Source organism: Globicephala melas, chromosome X, assembly GCF_963455315.2.
Source record: "Globicephala melas chromosome X, mGloMel1.2, whole genome shotgun sequence".
Lineage (NCBI taxonomy): Eukaryota > Metazoa > Chordata > Mammalia > Artiodactyla > Delphinidae > Globicephala > Globicephala melas.
In genome coordinates, this window is record NC_083335.1 from 10,693,165 (window position 1) to 10,717,358 (window position 24,194).

A 24,194-nucleotide genomic window follows, 5' to 3' on the forward strand; every position below is an offset into this window, starting at 1 on the left:
AAAGGCCAAAGTTCAAAACTACCTAATGATGAAAAACGTGGCTTAATTGAACTCTGATTTTTCAAGTCTTGTTTTATTTTCTCTTCCTCACCTCTCTTTCTTCATGTGGGGTTTGTCCATCCAGTCGACAATACTCGTAACCACGCCACATACAATAATCCTCCAAAATGTCCAGCAAGCGAGTCATCTGGCTAAAAATGAGAACCCTTGAACCTAAAACATTTCACCAAAAAAAGCAAGTGGTTCATCTTGTGTAAAACTAACTTGAAAGTTACAAAAATAAAAGTAAACATCATTTGCAATATAAATATATAGCACATGAACACTCCACTAACCACACACACACACACACACACACACACCTTCAAGGGATACTATACATAAGTATGCATTTGTTGAGTTACACATTTTTAAGGTCTTCAAAATCCTCCACACATATTGAGATGATTTAAAATCTTCCCTTACTAGAAATAGAGACACAGATGTAGAGAACAAATGTCCGGACACCAAGAGGGAGGAAGTGGTGGGTTGAATTGGGAGATTGAGATTGACATATATACACTAATATGTATAAAACAGATAACTAATAAGAACCTTCTGTATAAAAAATAAATAAAATAAAATTTAAATGATAAAAAAATAAATTTTAAAAATAATAAATAAATAAAATAAAATCTGCCTTTACTCCATCCTGAGGATGTTTCTAGTCTCTCATCCTCAGTAGATACACCCCCATGCTGCTTCCAAGCTTCTCTTCCTAACATACAAGTCTGATCACATCACTGTCCACAGCCAAATGTTCTATGACCACCCCCACCACCTTCAAAATAGTTCAAACTCCTTAAATCATAGTGTAAAAGGCCTTTTGTAATGGCCCCATCCATCTTCCCAGACTCATCCACTGCCACTCTACCCAAATACCACAAGCTCTACATTCCCTTCTTTCACACCTCTGCTTCACTGAAGATGTGGAACACCCTTCCCTTCCTTTTTCTCATGGTTTACTCCTACACATTCTCCCGTGCTCACCTCAAACATCATCTTTGTGAAGACTTCCCCAACTCCCAATCTCTCAGCATATCACAGCACTATCACAGTGACCTGCAACTATTCCTCCTCACTGTACTGTGAGCATCTACAAGGCAAGGACTGTTGTCTTGTGCATCTTTGTATACCCAGCCCATAGGACAATTCCTGACAAACAGTAAATACTCAACAATGTGTGCTGAACAAGTGAATGAATGAATGACAAATGATTATGCAAAATGTTATTCATATACAATATTAAGTTACTTCACATTAATTTGAAGATTTGTAACTCACCCTGTTCCTTGAGTTTGGCCAACAGTTTATCAAGAACTACCATTTTACCACTGTTGCTAACAATGTGCTCATCAGTGGTATACGGTGGACCAGGTTCAGCACCATCAAACAGGTAAGGGTGATTACAACACTTTCGAAGCTGCATCAGAATGTTTAAGAGCCGCATCTTGTCCATTTTGCCAGCAGAGTTTAGAACATCAATATCTTTCATCAGGATTTTTGTATACCTAAAATTTTAAACTATAATTAATCATCAACTATTATAAAGGCTTAATGCCATCAAGAAATGTCCCTTTGGAAAAAAAATAATGTCCCTTTGGTGATCTGCTTAGATTCCTATTTAAAGAAAAACAAAAAGATTTGATTTGAGACTAAATTTGATCAGTAAAACCAAAAAATAGTGACGATCTGAATATTTTAACTTGTATGTTGCCTATAAACCTATTTCCTCCTGCTTTATCCATTGCTAAAAATTACCATCAGCTGATAACAATTCAGACAACTACATCTGATAATTATTAATATTTAATAACTACAATATTTGCTGAAAGTTGGTATCTGGCTTTTACTTGTTTGAGTTAAAAACAATTGCAATTTCTTATACCTGTCTTCATAGGTCATTTTTTTCTGATCCTATAAACATTTTTATTGTCTTTTCTAGACCTTCACCCAGGAGAAAACAGACCTACATATCCACCTGGACAGTAATAATATTTAATTATAACGACGGCCAACTTGTACTGAGTGCAAGTGCCAGGTATATGAATCATCTTGTTAAATCTTTACAACTCCAAGGTAAGTACTAGGGTCACTGCCATTTTACAGATGGAAATTCAGGCAGCTAAAAGAAGTGAAACAATTTATTCAGAGCCACAGAAAGGGACAAAGCGAGGGTTTGATCTTAATGTCTGAGTCCAGAGAAATATACTCTTTACCACTCCTCTATACTGGCTTCAATAATAGAGAAGTCACTGTATATTATAAATTATCTAATTTTATTTATATAAGCAACACTTTGCTTCTCTTAGTAGCATTATTACATTACTAACATGTTTAATTTTATGTTTAAATTTATGATTCCTTGTGACTCCTCTTGTCAATTTCCTGCTCTGCTTGTATTTATCAATACAAGCTTGCTTTTTTCATTGATGGAAAAAGCAAGAATAACTAGCAAATGTGCCGGTGACATTATCCCCTTTAACCCTAACATCCTTATAAGCTAAGTATTATTACCCCCATTTTACAGAAGGGAAACTGAGATTACATAACTTGTCCAAGCTAAGTAGCTATTAAGAGGCAAAGCACTGACTCAAACACAGGTCTATAGACTCCAAGGCCCATGCTCTTTCCTAAAGGTTAAATAAAATACTCATCAATTTTCTATTAAAATATCTGAACTACTTAACTTGGCATTTAAACATAAAAATGTAATTTTTGAACTAAAGGCACAACTGAACCACTACAAAGCTTTTTTTTTTTTTTCCGGTACGCGGGCCTCTCACTGTTGTGGCCTCTCCCGTTGCGGAGCACAGGCTCCGGACGCGCAGGCTCAGCGGCCATGGCTCACGGACCCAGCCGCTCCGCGGCATGTGGGATCTTCCCGGACCGGGGCACGAACCCGTGTCCCCTGCATCGGCAGGCGGACTCTCAACCACTGTGCCACCAGGGAAGCCCACAAAGCTAATTTTTAATAAATAAATTCTAATGTAAATATAATAGCTCACCATTCTCGCTGCATTTTACTCAATCCCAAGTAAATCTTGATTTCCTTTTTAGGAGGCAGGCTCTTCTCTACATCAGTTTTTATACGCCGTAACAAAAATGGTTTTAAAACCTAAAAAGTGAGAGTTTTTATAAAAGTTTATAAAACATTCAATATTATAAACCATTTATTTCATTGACAACACCCTAATGTGAAATTTACTTCCCACTGTATAATCTGAAAAACACTACCAACACCAGTTGCCAACTTTCTTGGTAAAAAAGAACCAAGTAACGGCCCATTACAGGCTCAGAATAGGGGACCTAAATTAGACATTCATGATTTGATGGCAGAAAAGACATTAAAAATTAAGACAGTAAGATTATTGACTATTGAAAAAGTACAAAATATACTTTTTTAAAAAATCTGCTGTCATACAATATTTTTAAACCTGAGAGGAAATCTGAAGTCAGAGTATGGATCCAAGAGTCTCTAAAAGTGAAACAAAAATTCAAGCCATTTAAAAATGGTTAACTATATGAATGAGGAGAAAATGGTTCAATGTTAAGGAAGATACGAATGAAAAGAGAAAAAACATGAAACAATCAGTGTATACCTGCAAGGCAAATTCTATCACAAGAAAAAAAAATCTCTAGAGCACCTGCAATGTGCCAAATACTACACCATGAACTTGATAGAGTATTAAATCCTTACAATAAATCTTTGAGGGAAAGGCAATTATTTCAATGTTAGTAATGTCACCAAAGTCACCTTGCTAGTAAGTGGTAGAAGCAGAAATCAAACCCAGATCAGGCCGATTCTACATCCAGCTCAGTCCCTGATTAGCTGTTGTGAGCTGGGCAAGTTCTTTTAACTTTTCCAAGCCTGTTTCCTCATACATTCATCCAAAACATATAGATTTATGGTATTTGTGTATGCCAAGCATTTTTAAATGGGGATAAAGACACCTAGTTTCAAGGCTTCTGTGACAATTTGTGGTAGTACATGTGTAGAGCTTAACCACAGTAGACATCGGTAAACTGTGGCTATTATTACTAGAGATCCATGGGAGGTAAGGAAAAGGGAAGTGTAAACGAAGACTTCTGGTTTCCTGCTTGGGCCTCTTAAATTTGTCTAAGTGGCATTTTTAAGAGTTTCAACTGACTGTGAGACATTTAGGCAGAAGACTCAGAAGGCAGTGGGACATGTAAGTCTAGAGCTTAGGAGAGAGACAAGGAGAGAGAAATTTGGGAGTTATAAGTATAGAGGTGGTAGCTGAAACTATGGGAGTGAACCCCCAGGGAGAGCACATATGAAAAAGGAAGCCAAAGACAAAGCCCTATGAAACACTAAACTTTCAGGGACAGAGAAAGAAAAGACCATGGTTGGGACTGAAAAGAATAGCCAAAGAGGTAAGAGAAAATCCATCCCATACCCCAGACACTAAACAGAAAGCTCTTAAAGCAGGAGTGGTTAGCGGTACTAAATATTACAGAGACGCTAGGGCACTGACCAAAAGGTATACCCTGAACTAAGTAACTGAAATCACAAACACTTGTTAAGTAAGTTTCAATTGTATTTAATGGATAAACTCTAGTGGTCAATGGATTCAGGAGTGAATAGGACCCACCAGAGACAGAGTAAACATTCCCCAGAGTTGACCAAGTTCGTGCTATCAGAGGCCCAGCTGTACTACAACTTGTGTTACAAGATTCTTGGAAGATTTGTCTTCTACTCCTCTGCATTCTTGCAATAAATTCCCTATTACATAAGGTCATTTGTTTCTGGACTTGTTCTGTTTAACTCTAAATAAATATTTACATAAAGCATGATGACTGTTAGGGCTTCAAGTCAATAAATGTTTAATGAGCAGTTACTCTGGACCAGGCACACAGGGCACAATGTGGTGGAAAATAGACAGGGTCTCTGCCACACCAAGTTTACATTTTTCCAGGGTAGGGGGAGAGAGGGAGAAGTGGACAATACATGGGTTTTTTTTTTTTTTAGTATTATCTGTAAAGAAAGATTGAGACTCTCATTAAAAACAGCAGACAAAAAATAGCAAATGCATCTATACCCACTTCCTCACAAAACTCCACTAAGCCAATTAAAATTATAGGTGTACATTTTTAAAAAGAGTGAATAGGGACTTCCCTGGAGGTCCAGTGGTTGAGACACCACACTTCCAATGCAGGGGGCAGAGGTTTGATCACTGGTCGAGAACTAATATCCCACATGCCGCATGGTGCGGCCAAAAAAAAAAAAAAAAAAAGGAGCAAATAGGAGATTTGGTGGTGGAGATAGAGGGGATAAACTAAACTTTCAAATAGCTTAGCCATCAAGGTAATAAACCAGAATCACAGCTCGAGAAGGACAAAGCGTTGAGGGAGTACTGTTCTGTGTATGTGAGGTGGGGGCATCTAAGTGTGGGTTAGGATTTAATAAGGGAGATAATTGAGCATATTTACCTGTTGAAGGAAAAGAGCCAACATGGAAGGAGAGGTAGAAAATTCAGTCAATAAAAAGGATAAATCAAGGGGAAAAGTCCATAAGGAAACAAGAAAAGATGAGATCCAGGGTTCACGTTGGAACAATTAGCCATTGCTGGGAGAAAGACCTCTTCCACTCAAACAGAGGTAACTCAGATGCAGATATCCTTGGAAGATGGATATCCTTGAAGGAGTTCCTACCTAATGTCTTCTATTTTCTCTTTGAGAAAGGAATGATGGTACTTGCTGAGAAAGGAGGAGGGCAGGGAACACCTGGGTTAGAGGTCTTGGGGAGACTGGGGAAAGTCTGAAATAGCTGTTCTAGGAAATGAGAAAGAATGCTGAGGAAGGCCATGTTGAAGGATCACCAACATCATCAAATCCCAGCTTACGTTAGGGAACATGAAACTGTAGTGGCTCCAACCTGTACAGTGGGTGTAATCTCCTTTATCAGTGTTGAGCAGCCCCGGTACAGAGCAGGTCACTCTGCTAGTAAGTGGTAGAAGCAGAATTCAAACCCATAGGACAGTTACATAATTCCAGTTTAGGGCTTTTAGGGCAGAAATGGCAGATCAAGAGAGCAAGGGAGTTTGAGATATTGGCAAAAAAAAAAGTGGTTCAAGTGATAGAACATGGGCTCATTGCTGGATACAGAAAATGTAACAGAAATGGTCTGACAGATGGGGGTAAAGCAGGAGTCCAGGCACTGGATATCTCTGTGAGATAACAGGACAGATACAAATGGAGTAATATGAGTGAAAGAGAAGGATACAAGAAGCTGTTAACAAAGAAGGGGAAACTGGTGTTCAATGAATGTGAGGGGGTCACCTGGTAATGAGTAGATGACAGAGAAAAGAATGGACGGAGGATGGACTTGCAAGATAACTTGAGCCTCAAAGGAAGAGTTTTACACATGACAGTGGAGAAGCAGTGGTTTTGAAATGGCATTGGGGAACTAAGAGAATACTGATGCAATCTCAAGGACCTGTGGGGTACGGGAGAGTGAACAGCCTCTATGGGAGAGAACCACATTATCCTGGGGAGAGAGCCAAAGCAGAAGAGCTGTTCCATAGAGAAGCTGAGGATACAGTGGGAGTTTGCCTCCCAAAGAGGCTATTAGAAAAGTCGAGAGGGAAAAACACTAAGACTGAGCCCAGAAGCAAATCCACAAGTTCAAACAGATTCTATAGCAGCTTGTTTTCTAGCTCAGTTATATATATATAATTACTAAATTTTCCTGTCTGCTATTACTTACTGCGTGAAGTCTTTCCACAAGTTTTTGATCACCAAGACAATTTTTAGTGTCAAACCAAGAATCAAAGTCCTGTGGAGGGGTGAAAATTCTGCAGTAAGTGCACAGTTTTTTTTTTAATAAATGCAGTATTCTATAAATTCTTATACAACTCATATAGCAATAATTCATTTTAAAAGCACTGTAAAAATATGTTAACTGTGATGGCCAATATTATTTACTTCTGAAAACAGATAAAATACTGGAGCAGTTAACAAAATCTGAACTGCATTATAGAGGCACTCCATCAGCAGGTTTTCCTTAAAAAGCTTTTATTAGGCTTCCCCATACCATAGTAGCATTGTATCCAGTTAAAAGGAGTAGGAATAAGAATAAAAAATCGAAGACATGCTAATGAAAATGTTAATCAAACAGTAAAAATGAACAAAAGCAAGATAAGGTATACAAACCAATAGATAGCTGAACTTGGTACTTTTATTATCAATTAATATCAGTAATGAGGAAAATCAAGCTCCAAAGTCCTTAAATCATTCAATTCTGTTTGCTGCACTAGCATAACCTTATGTTAATGATAAAAACAGTATAAATCATACATTTACAAAATATGTTGCTTTTCACATCACATATTATAAGCTCTTTAGTACTCACCAAATGTTAATACCTGCAATAATTAAAGATTATTTCAATGACTCCACCTGCCAAACTAGTATGTAGAAAACCCTTCCAATTTAATTAAAAGAAAATTTAGAAAGCACTATTCTGAACTCAGTCTACCTTATGTCATAAGTTGTGGTAGCAATGTTATTATATAGGCAAAGTTTAACAGGCAGGATAATCTCAAAGAAAAGAAACATTATTTCTCTAAATATCCCCGTTTGAAAAAATTTCTACTTAAGAGCACCTTTCTGAGAAAATCAAAACACAAATAAAGAATTACAAATGAAAAAGAACTATCAATTTCAATCTACATTCTATGCTTTGAAAACAGATGTCTGTGAACATAAGAAAATTACACTTAAAACGTATGACAAACTTACATCTGCAGAATTAAAGACATCAGGCAATAAAAAGTTGAGTAGTGCCCAGAGTTCATGCAGGTTATTCTGCAAAGGTGTTCCAGTTAGGAGCAAGCGGTTAGTTGACTTGAACTCACGAACAATCTCTGAAAGCTAGAAAAATAATAGTTACGTCAACATTGTTTTATTTATTAGAATGTTCATCAGTTCTTCATCCAACCCAAGACATGTTTTGAATAAAATAAAACTTGAAAATTAATTTTCTGTGGCAAAATATCCTGGTTCAGGTGACATTGCCACAGTGAAGCACAACTGAACAAAATATTCTAGGCATTTCTACACTTACAAGAATGCAGATCATAGTCACACCTGAGACCGTTCCCCCACTTTAAAAAATTTATTTTTTCCATTTTGGGTCCACAGAAACAGTCAGAACTCTATGGAATTCAGGCTAGTCACTTTATACAACACTATCGCCTTCTCCCTGCCAATCATGTTCATCCGCCATGCCTAGCCAACTTCTAACTTGGCCTGGTCACAATTTTTAAGCACCACACTTGAGCCCATTTTCCCCGAATATCTTATATTAACTTTCTAAATATAAAACCACAAAAATTAAAGCACAAAAAGTATAAAAGAACAGTAATCTTATCAATAAAAATGCACATTTTTATAGTGCTCTTAAATTAACAATTATTCTCTAACATGCGTCCTCTTATCGGGTATTAACTCTAATTTGAAAAGCACCACCTGGTGATTTTGCTTCAGTTGTGTCCCTGGTTCTCCCAAAGCAGCCCAGTGATCCAAAGAGAGGTTCATCATAATAATTGACGCTTTTCCTACTGTTGATGGAGTTGAATGGCAAGAAATGTTGGTATTTTTCAATGTTAACACCACACTCTAATTCACACAAGTCAGATAATTCTAGGAAATGATTTTTTCTAATCCACATGAATACACGTAAGGTAGCTCCTCAAAAAATAAACCAATGCAAATGACATTTATACACCAAATATTGCCAAAATATTAAAATACTGTAGCATAACAGAGTTACTTAGGCTGCAACAGTTATAGCAAATGAACACCTAATTTTCTTTACATAAAAACTGGGCTCAATTTTCATTTGTCTTATATTCAATCATTTAAACTTCAAAATCATTTTAAAAACTGATTTTCTTTCACATTCTGTGAATAAAATCACAACCTTCTATCACTTTTTTAATTCTGAATACAGAGAAGTAAACAAACAGAAATTGTAGTTAAAAGAAAACTTTAATAAAGATGTTGAGAACTAGCTTACCTTAGATTTTTCATTCTTTATTCTGTGAGCCTCATCGATGACTAGGTATCGCCAGTGAAATTTTTTGAATACAGATTTTTCTTTAATTACCATCTCATAAGAAGTAACACAAACATCCCACTCTCCTGGCATCATTTCATCACGAATAAAAGCAGCCTGATGCAAAATAAAGTTCCTTATATTAGAATATGTTGACAAGATGTCACAGAATTAAAGCATCAACAGACTATTAAGAATTCTAAGAGACCCTTGGAATCATTCGGTCTCATCCATTTTACAGATAGGAAATCTGAGGCCCAAAGATACTTTTGTGGTCAATTATCTGTATGACATGCTAATATTTTTCATCAACAAAAGAGAAGCAAAGGCTTCCGTTAAACGAGTACAGCATATTCAATGAACCGGAGAAGTTCATATCACCAGAAGATGACAATTACTAGGCTCTCTCTTCATACCACAAAGGATCAAAAGGACATGGGCAAAGGAACTACTTTCTGAATACCATACTCTTACCAAAATCCAAGCATTACCAACATGATAGCACTTCGATAAATGGAAAAAGCTCAACATATATGAGTGATTCCAACCTTTTGAGATCTCTTGTATGTCTCCTTCACTTTCTAGCAGGGATGAGTCATAAATTTTGTTAAGGGGTCATGAAAGCCCATTAATGTTTTTGTGAAATTCCTGATGTTATGAGACTACAAATGTGATTTTATAAAGGGGACTTGCTCTCTCTCGATACATGAGTCTATTTAAAACAGTGAGACTATTTAAAACTATTTTTAAATCTTCATAGGCAGTGACCAATGTGGTAGCCAAGTTGATTGAAAGCATTTTTAACTTGTATTAACTGAATTCCAGATTATTTTTTATTACAGGTCAAAATAAAACCACAAAGGTTAACAGGGAGCAGCAAAATCTACATTGAGAAGGGACTGGTTAGTACTGTAAATCTGAAGTTACAGTGCATAAACAAAATTGACTGTTCACTGCAAAGTCATTATTTCATAAATTCAGTTATGCATCAAACACGCGAGGGACTCTTTCAACAAATATTCAATGAGTGCCCACTATGTATAAAAGAATTGCCTGGACTGAAGTAGAGGACAGATAAAAGGCCTTTGTAGATCTCAGCTGCTCCCTGGGAAGTGGTATTCAAAAAGTTAATTAAGACATTAGGGAGTTAGAGGCAAAATAAAAAGAACCAGGGTGCCAGACCCTATTTAGTCCTGCATATACCTTACCCTTATTTGATTTTGTGAAATACTCAGTTTAATGGTTCCTCGTACAGTTTCATAGAACATACACATATTTTAATTTAAATTAGCTCTTCTTTGAAATTTGTGTAACTACTTGATAGTTTCAGAGTTAAATATCTTGATAGAATATTAAATAAGGATCACATAATCCAAAAGTTCTCATATTATAGGTGACAAAAATTAAGGCCCTTTGAGATTCATTCAACACCACAGTCAGTAGCAAAGCCAGAATTAAGACCAGATCTCCTGTTTCCATGTCCATGACCTTTGATGCCTCTGGAGTGTGAAAGGAAGGGGTCAAAAACTATGTTTAGGAATCATACCTCTAAATACTTCAGGACTACATTAGCTTCAAACAGGATCAGGATTTTCTCTAATAATTTCCTACCTCAATTAAATACCTACTGTAGCTTACATCAAATACTTTATTACCAAAATACTCACCTCATAAAGTGTTTACAGAAGGCCAAGAAAATAGAAAGATCCAATATATCTATCCCATGTGGTACAAAGGCTCAAATCTGTCTATAAATAATGATCTGGATTTTCTCTACACATAATGACATCAATCTTTAAGTGCTGCATATGGCACATTAATTATTTATGTAATTAACAATTACTGGTTCTCAAACTCTTTGACCATGGCCCACAGTAAAATTGTATTTTAGGTCGCAATCCAGTATATACATACATGTTTGAGGGCGTGTATATAGAAAGAAGCAATACATATCCTCAATGCTACTTTCTACTCTGTTCTATCTCAATGTTTTAAAAAATTGTTGTCACCACCCACTAAACTGAACCCCAACCCATTAATGAGTGGCAATTTGCAAAACATTGACTTTGAAGGTTAGTTTTCATGATTAAGAAGTTTTCGAAGTGTCTAGAAGAATTTCAACCTCCCATGGGGTAGAGATAGGGCAGTCACCAATTAAATACATCCACCCTTTCTTGAAAACTCCCAGAGACACTTCATGAAACCCTTGGATTCCACATAATATAGTCGAAAACCACTGACATACATTTTTACTGAGACATGATGACAACACAAGCCTAGATATTTCTCAATATCTATGACCTTCAAGAATAATTTCAGGGACTTCCCTGGTGGTGCAGTGGTTAAGAATCTGCCTGCCAATGCCGGGGACATGGGTTCGAGCCCTGGTCCGGGAAGGTCCCACATGCCGCGGAGCAACTAAGCCCATGCGCTACAACTACTGAGCCTGCGCTCTAGAGCCCGCGAGCCACAGCTACTGAAGCCCGTGCGCCTAGAGTCCGTGCTCTGCAACAAGAGAAGCCACTGCAATGAGAAGCCCCCGCACTGCAATGAAGAGCAGCCCTGCTTGCTGCAACTAGAGAAAGCCTGCACACAGCAACGAAGACCCAACGCAGCCAAAAATACATACATACATACATACATACATAAAACGAATAATTTCAGCAAAACAAATCAATACTTTAGAAATACAAAATTTTATAAGAAATGGTATTACATAATAGCAGCAATCAGAAAGATTTCTAAGTGACTAATTTGCTACTGCGAAATATTAGGCATAGGGAAGAATCAAGCCTGTAATTCTATATTTATGAGCTCAGTATTTCAATATTTAAATTATTTATAAGTTAAATTTAAATAACTTTAAGTAATTTTTCTTCAAGCAAAATGATAAGAATAAAATCACATAATTCATTATGCTACCATTCTTTTGAGGATATCTTTTGATAACCTATCTAAATATGTAAAATAGAATAAATCTTTACTCTAAACTATGTTCTCTGGAGGCAAAATAAAGACCAAGTTTAATCATATGCTTTCTAAACTGACTATTCATTTTGGTATTTTTGCATAATTCATTATTTTTAGATTAATTCAACAGTCCTAAAATAATTGTAGCCTACTAGATTGACAAATAGCTACTTTAAACAAGAGCCCAGAATTTCTGATATTATCTAAGAATGTATGCACACATGTATTTTTCTATTCAAAGATCAAAACTGAAAGCTGTGTCTATGCATAAACACAAAACACAAGGCTCTCTGTACAAAGAGAAAAAGTTCCATTCATGTGTGTGTGCATGTGCATGTGTGCGTGTAAACAAGTCAAAGTCAAAAGTAAAAAATTTAAACAAAAAAATTGAAATGCAAATTGATACATTTTTGGCATCAAAACAGCACAAATGATAGAATCACTGAAAAGATAGACTGTCAATAAAGTAAGATTTTTAAAAATAAAACATCACTTAAAAGTGCAATTCAAAATGCTTAGGTTAATGAGCTAGTTAAAAGTAAATGCCAATAAGCATAATAATGGGTTTTCTGTTATGAATAGGTAACACATCTACCTCATAGGAGTGTTGTGAGAATTAGCTTAATTAATATATAAAACGCACTTACAAAAGAGCCTAACAAAGAGTAAGCACAATTTAAGTGCTATTTAGTAGTAGCAGTCAACTCGAATGTCTTTTATAGCAATAAAACTTAACCACAGAAATGATGTTATCCTCGATTGCCTTTTGAAACCTGTTTCTCACTTACTCTCGCATCCTTGTCTCCAACGAAACAAATAACACGAAGAGATGGGACCCATCGCTTAAATTCATTCATCCAGTTGTGTAAAGTCGACTTTGGAACTAAAACCATGTGAGGTCCAGGAATGTTTCGGTAATGTTTCAGGTAACCAAGCAAAGCAATTGTCTGTAAAGTCTTACCAAGGCCCTGCGTTATCATCACAAGGAAAAGAAAGCCATAAACATTTTTTATTTAATGAAACATTTGTTAGTAGCAACTTTACAAAAGATATTTGCCAACTATCTCACATAGGGAAAAGTTAAAAGACTTTTTTTTTAAATGAATAAACATTCCAATTCAATACTTACCCTGAGCACAAAAAGAAGCTAAGAACTTGCAGTTAGAAAGTTGCTCAACAAAGCAATTTTCTATTTAGGAGACTTTTACTCCTAAAGGAGCAAGCAACCTATATTATTTTTTCTACTAGTTTGCAAAATTAGGAATTTCGTGTATTTCACAAAGACACATTTCCTTTATCAGCCTGCTTAGATACCGGTCTTTCTTTCCCATTGACCCCAACATTATTACAGCCCAGACATGAAATATTCAGACTATGCATTTCAAGGGGCATGTAGCTCTATACTTGCATCTCACACCCTTGAAGACCTAATGAATCATAAAAGAACAGAACATAAATGAACTTTGCAGCCAGAAAGGACTGTAGAGATCACCTAGTCCAGTGGACTTTTTAAAAAATAATATACTGAACACCCATGAATCCACTACCTAACCTATGGGAAAGAGAACTATGTCCTATGCTGTATGACCTTTCAAAACAGTTTCTGGCTTTATCGCTATACAAGGTATACATTGCTTTTATAAACCTAAGCTTAAAGTTATTTTTATAGCATTTATCCTATCTGATATTTCACTTATGAGATGAGTTTTATGGATGTTATGCATTAAAATCTTAAAATGTTTATTCTCCTTAACCAAGTAAGTGCACTTCTAGAAATCCTATGGAAATAATTTGAGAGGTGCAGAAAAACTAAATTACAAGGGTTCTCATAACAGTATTATTATATATCAAATATATACATATATATCAGTCAACATATACGATATACATATATAGAATATATACTATCAACCAATCCATATGACCAGCAATAAGGGAGGAAATGAATAAAATTATGGAACCTCCCTAGGATTAATTATTATGCAGTAATTAACAATTATTCTTACCAAAATGTTTTAATTGTGTGGAAAATATGTATGAATGTGAAGAAATCAGAATACCAAATCATATATAACACGACCTCAACTATGCAAAATAAATACAACCAGAGGAAAAAGACTAAAAAGAAATATGCCAAAATGTTAACTATGGTTATTTCGAGGTAACAAAATTATAACTTACTTTTAATTTTTTCTCAACTTTTTTCCAAATTTTCTATACTCGAAGTATCTTTCCCCTTTTTAGTAATTAAAACATAGCTGGTGTCATCATAACTTCAATATGAAGGATCTTTAGACAGGCTGCAGCCAAGAGGAGCGTGAGGCAAACCCTGATCTTTCTCTTGTCCAATTAACTAAGCTCCTCCCTGTCTGAGCTGACTGTAGTTTCCAACCCAGAATACTAAATATAAGGAGCTACAGACCCTTGATTTAAAGGACTTGCCACACACCTAACAGTTGCTTAGCCAGGGATGAGTACCTATGGGACTGACTACTACACTACAAGCTATAGAGCATCGATAGTCATGTGGCCCATATGGATATGTGATTGTAAATATGGCTCCAGAGTCACATATATGAGTATCACTGCCCTCTCTTAAATCCCACCTTATTCATTTGGTCTTAAAATGCCAAACCAGGTCTTCATACACTCCTCTGACCTGATGAATTAGCATCTTAAATGGCCTTACTTTTTCTCTTCGGTCTTTTTTTTACACAGTCTGCCCTCAAAATCCACAGGTTTCACATCGGGCATTTAACCAACCACAGATCAAAATCTGTGGATGGCAAACCGCGGATACAGAGCGCCCAACTGTACTATGCCATTTCATATAAGGACTTGAGCTTCCATGGATTTTGGTATCCCTGGGAGTCACAGAACCAATCTCCCTCGGACATGGAGGGACAACTGCATGTCCATCATTCCTTAGCTCATTTCCTGACTCCCAGCTGGCACTCTACTGTCAAGACTCAACAATGCTCTTCACCTTTTTGTTCCTCACACTTTCTTTGATCACACATGGAGGCATTTACATTCACTCATGCATACATTCATTCATTTAGCGTTTGGTTTCTATCGCCACCTCATTCCCAAAAGGATTTCAGGTAGCCTACAATGAAAACATGGAACATAAATTAATGGTCAAAAAGAAATAAAGAGGGGCCAAGGAAAGTAAGACTAAAAGCTAAAGGATAGGAAAAGGCACAAAGGACACAATGGGCAGACCATTAAAAGTTACACTGATGCTCCATTTTGGTATTCACTAGGGCTCTGAGCTTCCTGGAGGCCATAGTGCAAACATGAACAAAAGTACAAGGAGGTTTTTTTTATACCATCTGAGAAAATCTCACTAAGAATTTTGTGGCCTGTGAAACTATATGTTCTAGAGGTTACTTAAAGAAACAATTCTAGACTTCACAAATGCCTTTTATGTTATAACTAAATAAAACAATTAGCCTCCAAACCCCAAGGGGGAAATTCAGCTCAGGTATTTCAAATTTACATAAAATTACTGATAACTAAGAATGTGTTTTAAGCTACCAACTCCTTACCATTTCATCAGCCAAAATACCATTGACTCCATTTTCATACAAAGAGATCAACCAGTTCAGTCCTCGAATCTGATAATCTCTCAGTGGTCCTCCTTTCACATCTGAAAAAAAAAAATCAAGGCTCTCATAATTTCATTAATACAACCAAGTAAAATTTTCTAAAACTAAACTGAAAACAAAAAAAAACCAACATGATGAAGTACTTACATGAAGGTGACACCTCAAATCTAACACACACGTTAGATGTTTTCCGACTCTCCGAGAGCAGCTCTTCATCTTCTTCTTGCTCTGTGCGCCTGTGACGGTAGCTGAAATGAAAAAAGAAATACCTTCGTATTCAACCCAAATGCTAAGGTGTCAATTAAGTCAGTATACACTGTTAATATCTTTTATGAAAAAAGAAGGGTTATCTAGAGTCTTGCTTAGAAGTTGGTAGAACCAGCCTACCTTTTTACTGATTGACTTCTACTGAGATAAGAAATATTGTTGCCTCCAAAACATACTTACACTGACAATAACCATATTTTTTGAATATAAAATCACACTGAATAAGTGAAGAAGGAAGGGAAGTATGAAGGGAGGTAGAAGGGGGGCAGGAGGAAGGGAGGGAAGGAGAGAGGGAAGAAAGTAGAGAGACAGATGCCAACATACTCTCCAACAGAAATTAAGCTCTGCTTGTCATCTTTCTTTATTCGAGGGCGTCCCAATTTCATGTTCAGAGGAGATGTTGGAGATTTCTGTGCTGAAGGTTGAATGAAATGTGCAAAAAGTTCTGTCTGCTTCAGTAAAAATTCAAATCTCTTTGCTCGATCTGCTTTCTAATTTACAAGACAAAAGAAAAAGTAATGATTTCTTTTTGTGTTCATTCAAAATTTAACAAGTACTTATATTGCACTTAATTTGTACTATGTTCTAAGCACTTTAAACATACTAACCCATTTAATTCTCTTAATAAACCTATGAGGTAGGTACTAGTATTATCCCCATTTTACTGATGATAAAACTGAGGCACAGAGAGGGTAAGTAACTTGCCCAAGTTCCCACAGCTAGTAAGTAGCAGAATTTGAAAATGGTATTTTCAGATGGTTTGAGTAGAAGCCAAGTGATCCGACAGACTTAATAAATGACTCAATAAGAAGTACTCTGCTTAAAGAATTGGGGTCAAAAGGCAAATCCTGAATGGTTTGGAAAGCCAACCAAGAATTTTCAAGCTTCATCTAGAAACAATTTAAATCTTAGAATACAGTGTCATCTTGTCTCAAAATACTTTCAATGTCATGGTACAATACATTTCTCTCTTCAAATATAGTGATCTGGAAAACTGTGTTTTATGCTATGAGTATATAAAGTTTCTCCCGAAAGTGAGGATTTGAAGAAAAAATATACACACACACATATATAAGTGAAATAGTTGATATATGTTAACAATTAAAAATCGACCAAAGGTAAAATAGAGAGCTAGTGGGAAGCAGCCACATAGCACAGGGAGATCAGCTCGGTGCTTTGTGACCACCTAGAGGGGTGGGATAGGGAGGGTGGGAGGGAGACGCAAGAGGGAGGAGATACGGGGATATATGTATATGTATAGCTGATTCACTTTGTTATACAGCAGAAACTAACACACCATTGTAAAGCAATTACACTCCAATAAAGATGTTAAAGAAAGAAAGAAAGATCGATATATAATTTCTCAATACATTTTAAAAGGTCATATAGCTTATACCAATAAATGCAATAAAACTTTTTTTCACTAAAAAAATCCTAAAAGATCAAGATAAAGAAAAAAACCAAGGTGATTTTTAAATTCCCAGTCACTTTCTGACCACAGGGTAGAGAACATTTGATTACCAATGAAGGATGCATAATTAATAACATCAGAATCTTACAAGAATTCATTAACATAAATATAAGAATTAGACAAATACATTCAGACCAGTAGCTGGAAGGAGGCCAAAACCTTTCCATTTTATGTTATCCTCACTGGAATGTTGTTTTTAGAGTTGTTAAAACATTAACTGTCTACGTTAGATGTGGCCTTAAACATTAAGGCATGGAGTTTTGTAAAATCACCATGAACAACCAAAAAATGTACTTCATCTCTACTAATTTTTGTAATATTACTTCAAAAACAGCCCCTTGACCAAAAAACAATCAGTTCTAACTGCCTATTAATTTCTCTTTTCAGTTAACCAAGTTCACTGGTTTTGAAAGATCCCAGGGCATAAAAGTCTAGTTAAAATTAAAGCTAAAATATGGGTTTTAGTGACTAAAAATTAAATAATTAAATGTAGAGCAAAGCCATAGGTGGGTGTAATTATGGTTATACTGCTTAAGCATGTAATATTTTCATACATTGGGCAAATAGCCTTCCCTCAGGAAAATGTATTACCATATTACATGTTTCATAATGTGCAGCATTCATTCACACATCCAGAGCAAGGAGAGAGGGAGAAGAAAATACCAGGCTGGTTTTGTGACCTGCTTTCTCTCAGCCATATTGATATTTTATCCACTTACATTTTCACTTCGTGGATAAAATATTTCTAGCATAAAACACCCTATTATGGGGTAAAGAGTGCTAAACAAAAGTGAAGAGATGTGCCTTCTAGTCCCAACTATTCCATATCATTTCTCTGATACTTTATTTCCTCATCCGAAAGTGAGGAGATTCATTTAACCATCAAAAATCTATTATGGTGGATGATATATTAAATTACTTTTCAATTCTAAAACCTATGATTCTGTATTCATTAAACACATATATTTTTTAATCTTTCACATGTCCTCTATACAAATCAACTACTGTATTCACTATCCTAGCCAAGAACATATTTACCATTTTCTCTTCATATTCTGGATCCATTTCCTTTTCAGATTTAGAAGCTTTAGCAGCAAGTTTGAGTTGAAATGGAGAAAGGATTTTCTAGAATTTCAAAGAAAATAAATCATCAAATTGCAAAGCAAGGTCAACATTCTCATTTGAAGAAAGTAAAAAGTAATTAAATACTAAATAAATAAATCAACATGGGCCATGCCTGGACCAGTGATGAGAGCATGCCATGAACAGGGCTTATGATTAATCCAGTTCTGTGCACCTGAGGTCCAATTAAAAAAAAATCCGAAGAATTGTGAAAGCCAGCGAAATAACATTAATTAAAATAAAAACCAAAAGGTGGGAAAATGAGCCTTTTCACCTACTGTCTAATTTAAAGTGCAAGAAAGTGTATAACCACCAAATAGGAGATTTAAAATCTAGACTATTATCAACCACAAACCAAAGAATTCAAGGAAAGTAAATATTAATTCTCAGAAACACTTCTTAATGTAACAAGCCAAACTTTCAGAAGAAAAGACTGTGGTTTGTTCCTGAAAAGATATGATTTTTTAATATTGTTTTATATTCTAATTAGAACATTCAAACTGTTTTATGTACTGCAGTGCAATCATTTATATTTAAAATAATGAAATAGTACAGTTTCAAACTTTTGGTTTATGTTAATTTTCTCCTACTGGAAAGAAAACCTTTTAAAACTATTTATAAACACGAATATTTTGTAGAAGCAGTTTCTCAGGGCTATTAACTATTAACCTTTGATATTTAAAAAAACTGTAATTTAGTGAAAAGTAATATAAATCAGCTACTTTAAAATACTGAAATTATCTAGGGGGTTATCTCATACATCCTATCCTTTATAAAGACAAAGCTGGTACTTGTAAATATAAATAGATATGTAGAATACACCTCCTTCCTTGTAAGAAATCAAGAAATAAAATAATAAAAACACAAATCTACCCATTAGTACCAAAGTGGAGAGTATTCCAGTTTTAACACAGACTGCAAAGTCAAAACACAAATCTGTTTGTGAAAACTAAAGAAATTATGTCCATTTGAGCACGGCTTTTGACAGCCTGTTCCTGAAAACTTAGGTCATAAATCAAGACAAGAATGTGATCTTAAACATAAGAAAAACATGGCTCCAGTAGTTAATAAATGTTTTCTAACATTTACTAAAATTTCTATTTTGAGGAAATCCAGACTAAGATTATGGAATCTGACTCTGGTCAGGGTTCTCCTTTGGAGCACTGATCAGATATTTTTCAGTTATTCTTAGCCCAAACAACAGCCATCTTGATTTACAGCATCTCATATGTATGTATGTGGGATGTTCTGAATGTAATTCTGGATGGATGAGAATAGAAACTACTAAAATGCCCTCAATACCACACTTTCAAACTGTCACATACACTAGAAACCCTATTTTATTTTCAAAGCAACAAGGAAAATTCGATAACAAAATCCACACCTTTATCATTCCCTGAAAAGCTAAATGAAATCTAGTTTTCAAGTTTCAAAATTACTTTCCCTCACATACACAAGTGTATATCTAATAATGTGGGATACAAATTTCACTTATAGAAAATTAAAGCTTTATTATTAGAAAAACATTTTACTCTTTACTTTTTTGCTTACCTTGTGGTAGAATACCATAAAATTTTAATTATATGCTAATTAAAATTCCTAACCTTGAGCATTGCCATTAAAAGCTGTAGGTAATTACTTAATTGGCACTATCTTCCACAACAAATTTTAAAATACCTACCTTCTAAACCTTTCCATTTGTGTCTGTGTATGTTTTCACAAATAAACCCTCTCATACAAGAAAAGATAAAAGGTGACTAAGATATTCTAATGAATTCCTTATGGATTTTATCATCTGGTAGTCTAGATGCCATGAGAATGCAGCACAAGGTCACCAAGATGCCCTGTCTTAAAGACCATGACCTTTTTCTTGACATTTTCATTACCAAAAATACCAACTCTAATTTTCACAGCGTTAGGTTATCCAACTGTCACTTAAACCAAGGAAGTTCAAGAACCAGAAGGTAAGCAAAAATACCCTTCTGTAGCTAAATGTCACAAGATAATCCACTCTCATCTACTTTATGCATCACGAAAATGCTCTCATTCAGAGCCTACTTTCTTTTATTTGATACGCAATTCCAGCAAGTTTGATAATCTGGCTTCCCATTCTACAGAGAATAAAAGCTGCAGCAAATGACTTGGGAACGACCACTAGAAGAAGGCATGCTGGCAACAGCAAGAAAGGATGGCAGAAGCCCAGGACTAAAACTTAAGTTCCATTGCGCTAACAGCCCTTCTGCTTGGTGTTCAGGTTATCTCCCTCTCCCCGCTGGATCCCTTGTATTTTTGTATTTTGCAATTGTTTTAAATGAAAGGTTTTGTTACATCTACGTTCTTTATCATAAACCCATTCTTTCTGATGAAAGTAGATGAAGTGTCTAAAAAGTGGTAGTTAGCCTGACAATTGAGGGAGGAGACTGAAAAATTATGAAAAAATCAACACAATACCAAAGTGTCTGGGAGGTGGTTATTTGAGGGGAAACAACCTCCTAGGTCTCAAATGCCTTTGTATCACTGTCAGAGTACAATAACTGGCGGACATGAGAAAAAGGTATTTAATCTGCACTTTTAGGACACCATTTAAGGCATCAAGGCAGTGTGTAAATATTTAGATTGGAGGGAGGTACCGATTTACTTTATTTGAAGCAATGGTACAAATGAAAGCACTCAAATAGATGTTTTGGTACTACTCAGAGTTTTAAGGAAAAATTAAAAAAGATGTAGTGACTAAATCAGTGAACTTCAGATATCCAGAAAGTTCCTTCCAGGCAGCACCTCATTTCCCTACGCTGAGCGGACAAATGAGATACTATTAGTGCAATTTCTGATCAGGCCACAGAGTTGTAGTAATATATATGCATCAACTCTCTGATTATACAGGATTTTTATTGATTCCCAGTCTCTTCACAATTCAAAAAATTTATACACCCTGGAAATTCGACAACCTTTACTGCCATACAAAAGACAGCGGAGCACTTACATTTACCCCATCTAGGGAATAAAAGGCACCTAGATGCACTCCTGAATTTCCCAACATTGATTTATACTGATGCTTGGTATTTGGCCCAGCTTTAATCATCAATATTGTCTTACCGATCCAAGTACCACACAGATCCTAATATGCGTATGTTTTCTATGGTTTTCACTTAGCACTACAATCGTCCTTCTGTTTAGTCAACCTTGTAACAGTAAAATATGTCACTGAAGCAACTGCTGAATTTAAAATTACTCTAATTCGCGGCGAAAGGTGTTAACTTCCCTCAATAGCTTTTCATTTGGTCATATAGTACCATATAATGATCCAGACAAAGCCACTGGAGATCTCTAAAGCATAATTTTAATTACCTACGGTTTTTTTTTAATTGCGATATGTCTACTCGTAAACGGAAAAAAATCCAGCCATGAAAGATCCGTTCCACAATTTTATTATACATCAAAAATCCTTATGCCCCATCCTATTTTTTTAATCTCAATTTTTTCAACGAGTTTCATAGTTTTATTTGCACGTCTCGGCCCATATGATATATGCCTTATGGAGATAATATATATTTTTCTGGATCTGGCTTTAATAGGTGTCATAGCCGTCCCCTTACGTACATTAGCAGCAGTTCATCCTGGCGACGCTGAGTTTAAAAAAAATTTTTTTTTTAAACCTGCGTGTGTCCAGGAGCCAGCAGCGCCCACTAGGAAAGGGAGGCGGAAGCCTGGAAGGCTTGGGGCCGGATTGGGGGACCATTTGGGTGGCCCTGGAGTGAAACACTATACCGTCGGGGGCGGGGCAGGAGAGGGTGAGGGTGCACACGTTGGAAATTTTCCTAAGCCAGCGTCCACCGTGCCTCAGTTTGGGGTTTGGATTGGGAGGGGGCGGGGGTACAACGCTGAGAGCTCATTTTCTCGGGGTGACACCCCCGCCTAACTCAGCAGGCGGGGACCAAACGAACAAGGGATGATTTTTTTTTTCCCCTGCCACCCAAGGGGCCGACATTGCCAATCAAAGAAATAAAAGTCTCTCCTATCGTCCTCCGCCTTCCAACCACCGGCACCTGGAAATTCAAATTTCAAAAAAAATAAGCCCCCAGCAAAACCCCTTTTGCGCGAGTGTGGGATTGAAGGGCCCAGATTTCCCAGGCAGAGGCCGACGGGAAGGGGGGGGAGAGGGAGCGAGCGAGAGGAGAGGGAGAGGCGGAGGCTTTTTCCTGCACGGCCCCATCCCCCACCCCGTTACCCCAGTTCCGGGAACGCGAGGCGGGCCGGGGGCTGTAGAGGGGCTCCCCAGCCCCCAAGTCCCGGGATAACGGGCACCCGCCGCCCCGCGCCGCGCCCGCGCCCCGCCCCCGGCCTCCAGGAGGCGTAAAGGGAAGGGGGAGGGGAGCGAATGCTAGACTGTTCCGCCGCCCCCACCCCGCGCGCCCGCCGCCCCCAGCCCAGCCGAGCTCCGCGGGTACCTGTCGGCGCCCAAAGGTCAGGGTTTGGGTCCCTCGGAGGGGCCCGGCGCAGAATTTGTCCACCGCACACACACCCCCTTCCTATTTACCTCCTTCTTCTTCTCGCCCTTCTCCTTGGCCACGGTGGCTTCGGTGGCCGCGGCGGCCGCTCCCTCCTCCTTAGAGGTGGACGGCCCCGGCTGCTCGTCCTCTATGACCACAATCGTGGCGGTCGCATCAGAGGCTGCCACGGTGGCTGCCACTGCGGCGGTGTCCGGCTCCATGGCGTTGGAGCGGGAACGAGGAGGGGGACGAGCAAGGGGACGAGGGCTCCTGGGCGGCGGCAGTGGCTGCACTGGAAAGAGCTAGATGGAGCAAGGGTGGGGAATCACTGGCTTCCAACCCCTTCACTCGGGCCCCCCTTCTTTAAATAACCCTCAACCCTGCCCCACTTCCGTCCACCCACCCTACGTCATGGCCTCCCCCCGTCACCCTCCCCCCTTCCTCCACCCCCCCCTCAACGATCGCGAGACTCCCCCTCCCCACCCGGAGCCCGGGCCGGCACCGCACGACCAACTGTTGCCTGAGCGTGGGGCGCGGACAGGGGTGGAGGCGGGAACCCACAGCCCGCGGCCCCCTAAAAATCTCCTTCCCCTCACGCCCCCAACAGTCAGCCTCAGCTCCCCTCGCAGATGTGTGCAGAAAGAATCCTCTTCCCCTTAAATCTGCTCTTTGTACCTCGGGGCGCTCTCCCCTTCTTGCACAAAGAACTTTTCCTCTGCTTATAACTGTACTGTAGAAGGTCTGTCTCACCATTTGCAAAGCCCAGAACCCCTCTGGGGACTTCCCTTTCCCAGGTCCCCAAAGGGGGACTGGTGGTGCTCTTCCCACCTTCGTAAATTCTGCAGAAGCACAAGCACTCCTTCAATCTCTAGATTGCAGCTGCAAACATTCACTTACAAGGCAAAGCGTGACCTGGGTTTTACGTATATTCGCTCTGTTTTCCAGTCTGATACCTCTCGGATGGCCAATGTGCAGGAGCCCTTCTTTTGCCTTCACCACTGAATTTTAAAAGTCCTGGGGATCAAGGTCAAGGTCCCCACAGAACCTCGGGCAACTCATGGTAGGTGCCTAATACTAATAATTGGGTTGAGTTATTGTGTTTTTTTGTGTATTTTATTCGTATCCCCGTTGTTATTTAGTAG

At 37.7% G+C, this 24,194-nt stretch overlaps 1 protein-coding gene across 4 annotated transcripts in view; it reads right to left on the bottom strand.

The window, feature by feature from the left end:
* The window catches only part of SMARCA1 (SNF2 related chromatin remodeling ATPase 1), a 69,141-nt gene extending 45,696 nt beyond the window's left edge, over positions 1-23,445 (bottom strand). For all 4 annotated transcript variants that reach the window (XM_030844869.2, XM_060292490.1, XM_060292489.1 and 1 more), the window contains exons 1-12: positions 23,100-23,445; positions 18,479-18,565; positions 16,294-16,460; positions 15,850-15,950; positions 15,643-15,743; positions 12,880-13,059; positions 9,083-9,238; positions 7,804-7,935; positions 6,770-6,838; positions 3,048-3,157; positions 1,324-1,550; positions 92-213 (exon numbers count right to left, since the gene is read on the bottom strand). In XM_030844869.2, coding sequence (XP_030700729.1) covers positions 92-213; positions 1,324-1,550; positions 3,048-3,157; positions 6,770-6,838; positions 7,804-7,935; positions 9,083-9,238; positions 12,880-13,059; positions 15,643-15,743; positions 15,850-15,950; positions 16,294-16,460; positions 18,479-18,565; positions 23,100-23,273 — 1,626 coding nt within the window. In that variant the 5' untranslated portion in view covers positions 23,274-23,445. The remainder of the gene's footprint in view (positions 1-91; positions 214-1,323; positions 1,551-3,047; positions 3,158-6,769; positions 6,839-7,803; positions 7,936-9,082; positions 9,239-12,879; positions 13,060-15,642; positions 15,744-15,849; positions 15,951-16,293; positions 16,461-18,478; positions 18,566-23,099) is intronic.
* Positions 23,446-24,194: the final 749 nt, after the last annotated feature.